This window comes from Nelumbo lutea, chromosome 7 (genome assembly GCF_056320005.1).
Source record: "Nelumbo lutea isolate HS-2025 chromosome 7, American lotus-T2T, whole genome shotgun sequence".
Lineage (NCBI taxonomy): Eukaryota > Viridiplantae > Streptophyta > Magnoliopsida > Proteales > Nelumbonaceae > Nelumbo > Nelumbo lutea.
In genome coordinates this window covers 60,362,470-60,366,636 of record NC_142690.1, presented here as the reverse complement: position 1 = coordinate 60,366,636, position 4,167 = coordinate 60,362,470, and the positions used below count along the sequence as shown (strand labels likewise).

Genomic DNA, 4,167 nt, shown 5'->3' with positions numbered 1-4,167 from the left:
ACTCACATTAAAACAAGAAACACCCACTTAAATATAGAATTGAGGTTAATAGTACTCTCTACTCTTTGGATCTAAAGCCTGTATGGTCATGATGGTCTGATCAAGCAGACATTTGGGCTGGACTAGGATCTTCTTGTGATCCATAAAAATATGCAATTTCCTGCTTTTGAAGTTTGATTTGATTCTGTGCCCCAAAAGCACATGCTTCTCCTTCTATGGCACATGCTAGTTAGATAACATTGAATTCTATATATATCATATCCTTTCAGCTTAGAGTCTAGACTCTAGAGCGGCAATTGCATAATTAAATGGGTCTCAGTCGTCTGACAAATCTCTATCTCAACCAGTGTGAGAGAACCCATGAACTTGGAAGGATTTTAAAAAACAAAGCATGTTACTGGGTGGGGGTCCATTTGAATTACCGGTCCGACCAGATTGAACAGACCTGTCCCATTGACTTGGTCAACCTCCGGTCCGAATGGCACGCTTTGATTAGATGGTGGGTTCTCTATCATACAACATAGTGGTCCCTACAAACAACGGAGTACACAGCGGGGCCCTTCATATAATAAGTGGGTTAATGATGGGCGATTCGAGTCTTGGGTCATCGAAGCAGATGGTGATGGTTTAGTTATCATGCTGCATGTGCATCACGATATGTGGACACGCTCTCCGGAACCATGGGCCCCATGAATGAAAGGCCCAGTTCAACTTAAACCACCCCCCCGCAATTAAAGCTTGGCTTCGAAGGTGTCCATCTATCACCATCGCTTGACCCCTTCATCCACCATATCCAACCCATCCCATTGGATCCACCACTGCCCATCTGCCGATGTCGACTCCTCACCTTTGTTGGGCCTAGGAATTAGACCGCAATTATTCTCGTCTCTGCCGGCCCACCCGCTTGTGGGCCCAGCCGGCGTCATAAGAATCAGAATAATCACCACGTGGATGAATCTGGACGAGCTGATGAGATTTGTAATGGATGCTCTCTTGACTCTTGTTTTGTGTTTCTTGTGTCCTGTGTGTGTAAGAGAGAGAGAGAGAGAGAGAGAGAGTTAGAGTTTTATAAAGAGAGGTTCTATCCACTTGTTGATTTCACTTGTTTATAGATACAATTTAAGGGTAGTTTGGGGTTGGACAGTTTTCCTTTTCGTGGGTCCCACTGAGGTGAAATGACCGAAATAACCTTGCGATGGGGAGAGAGAGGACTTGATCTTGATGGGTAATTAGGATAATAGATGGAGGGTGAATGTGGAAACGCAAACATCCTCTCTCCTAGTTTGAGGCTAAACTAAACAAAGAATAATAAATAAGACGACAAGAGGGGTCTAAAGAAGGAGAATAAAGCGGCAGCGACACCTCATGCGAGTGAGTATTAAAATCCCCATTCTCTGCCGTTGGACAGATGGGCTGTCCCTTTTGTCTCTTACCAAAAAGAAAAGAGTAACTCCTCCTCCTCCCTCTCTCTCTATCTTCCTTCCCTTCTTCTCATTTCATTTCTTCCTCTCTCTCTCTCTCTCTCTCTCTCTCTCTCTATCTATCTATCTATCTCTCTCTCTCTCCCTTCAAATGCCACAAGCCTACAGCAGATATCCCAATAACTAAGCTTTCTCCCCCTCAGGCCTCAGCTTCCTTCTCTCTCTCTCAGAGGCACAGACACAAACACATTTGTGAAGAGTAGAGGATCATGGGATCCAGAACTAGAAGAAAGCAAAGGTGGTACTCCCAGCCTCTAACACCTCTAATGGAAGGCCCGGATCTCGAAGCTCAAGGTGGGGGAAAGAAGGAGAGCTCCTGGGAGGTAATTCGCAATTGGGTTCGGCTACAAAGAAGCTTCTCCCGGAGCAATTTCCCTGTTTCGTTTTACGGCAGCGGTCCAGCCAAGAGGCAGGATTTGAGGCTTCTGCTCGGTGTCTTGGGTTGCCCTCTCGCTCCAGTCCCTCTCTTCAACGACTCAATTTATCATCTCCCCATGAAAGACATTCCCATTGTACGTTACATTACAGCTTTCAGTTCTTATTTCTCTTTCGAGTTTCAACCACTCCCATCCCATTTAATTCGTTAACTATTATTGCAGGAGACGTCATCCGCACATTATATCATTCAACAGTACTTGGCGGCAACCGGATGCTTGAAAGCTCAGAAGTGTACGAAGAACATGTACACCACCGGTACCGTCAAGATGATCTGCTGCGAGACCGAGATTTCATCTGGGAAAAGTGTTCGGACCGTGGGGACTAGAGGGGGAGAGAACGGTTGCTTTGTTCTCTGGCAAATGTCTCCCGGCATGTGGTCCGTCGAATTGGTCGTCGCCGGCAATAAAGTCGTCGCCGGTAGCAACGGAAAGATCGTCTGGAGACACACTCCCTGGCTCGGCACTCACGCTGCCAAAGGTCCCCAACGCCCACTCCGCCGGATCATCCAGGTATTCACAGTTTCTCACTATTCAGTTCAGGCGTTCCCAGTTCCTACTCGTTGTCGGGTTGGGCCGGCCCCAGTCCAGGCCCATTGGGCTTTTTTTGGGCCTTGGGATTAGTTCCTTCAAGATTCCAATCTCTATGCTAGTTTTCTAGGGGGTGGGAGATCGATGCAATGCAACACTTTCCACCTAGATTCAATGATCCCAATTAAATCAAACGATTCGATCCCAAAAATTGTTGATAGCATAGGCAGCCAGAGCCAGATCTTTCGTGGTGGGGCCTATCCATGTCAAAGTTCAAAGTTCAAACTAGTAAAAGCAATGATCACGTTCAACATGGGATCAGACCCCAATTTTTTGAAAAATCCGTAGAGATGAGAAAATGTCCAATGTCCAATGGCTGTAGTCTGTAGAGCAAATCACCTTCCCAATGAACGGTAGATCACTGACAAAGATAGAGAAGCTGTCCCCTGCTTTAGCTGAACCCGAGACATCTTTGTACAGTCACTGCAAGTTCGGGAAGGCACGTGACATCATCATCCCCTCACTTTTTGTTGTGCTGACATCACACCCCTCATCACATAACCTTGGGATTGCCAACCACTGTAATAAAGTATCCCGCGCATTACCTTGAACTTTTCCTTTACCACATTACTTCACAAGAGGCCGATCTGGTAAAGTAGGAAGGATCCACCATATTAAAATAGTCCTTGATTTTATTTTGTGTATCCTCTTTTCCCCAGGGCTTAGATCCGAAAAGCACAGCGAGATTGTTTGCTAAAGCGCAATGCTTGGGCGAGAAACGAATCGGCGATGAAGAGTGCTTCGTGCTGAAGGTAGCTGCCGATCGAGCGGCTGTGATGGAGAGAAGCGAGGGCCCCGCGGAAGTGATCAGGCACGTCTTGTATGGCTACTTCAGCCAGAAGAGTGGGCTTCTCATCTACATGGAGGATTCGCATCTGACGAGAGTGCAGACCCCAGAGACTGATACGGTGTATTGGGAGACAACCATCGGGAGTAGCATCGGCGACTACAGGGACGTCGATGGGGTTCTGATCGCTCATCAAGGGAGATCTGTGGCTACGGTGTTTCGATTCGGAGAAGTGTCTATGCAGCACTGTAGGACCAGAATGGAAGAAGTGTGGAGGATCGATGATGTAGTGTTCAACGTCCCGGGGCTCTCCATTGACTACTTCATCCCACCCGCTGACATCTTCAATCCCACTAATTCACCTTAATTACGTTGATCAGTGTAATAATCGGTTGATTAGTGGGTTGTGGTTAAACATAATTAAGAAATCTAATCGTTGTATTAACTAGTAATACGTGGAGATAGGAGAAAGTGACACCTTTTAACATTGTGTGATTATCAACTCATCATATGGATAATGGATCAATGGATATGTTTGTCATGGACTTATGGGCTTATGGGCTTGGGTGTGTATATCTATTAAATTCATATTCATTAATGAAAAAACATTTTTTTTTTCTTTTTTCTTTCTCTCCTCCTTATGGAATGATGGTTCATTGTCATTTGTTAAACTAGTAATACGTGGAGTTAGGAGCAAGTGGCACCTTTTAACATTGTGTGATTATCAACTCATCATATGGATAATGGATCAATGGATATGTTTGTCATGGACTCATGGGCTTATGGGCTTGTTGGGTGTGTATATCTATTAAATTCATATTCATTAATGAAAAAACATTTTTTTTCTTTTTTCTCTCTCCTCCTTGATGGAATG

The 4,167-nt window shown here is 45.3% G+C and overlaps 1 protein-coding gene across 1 annotated transcript; it reads left to right on the top strand.

Annotated features, from left to right (window-relative positions):
* The first annotated feature begins 1,342 nt into the window (after positions 1-1,342).
* LOC148846625 (C-type mannose receptor (DUF620)) lies at positions 1,343-3,910 on the top strand. Its single transcript, XM_088952910.1, has 3 exons — positions 1,343-1,993; positions 2,081-2,428; positions 3,166-3,910. Exons 1-3 carry the CDS (start codon positions 1,691-1,693, stop codon positions 3,658-3,660), a joined length of 1,146 nt encoding a protein of 381 aa, XP_088809036.1. The 5' UTR covers positions 1,343-1,690; the 3' UTR covers positions 3,661-3,910.
* The last annotated feature ends 257 nt before the right edge of the window (positions 3,911-4,167 follow it).

Excerpts from the sequence above, each read along its gene's own strand:
- LOC148846625 (XM_088952910.1), top strand. The coding sequence starts at position 1,691 with ATGGGATCCAGAACTAGAAGAAAGCAAAGGTGGTACTCCCAGCCTCTA. Across the intron at positions 1,994-2,080 it reads CCATGAAAGACATTCCCATT|GAGACGTCATCCGCACATTA; the intron begins GTACGTTACATT and ends CTATTATTGCAG. Across the intron at positions 2,429-3,165 it reads CACTCCGCCGGATCATCCAG|GGCTTAGATCCGAAAAGCAC; the intron begins GTATTCACAGTT and ends TCTTTTCCCCAG.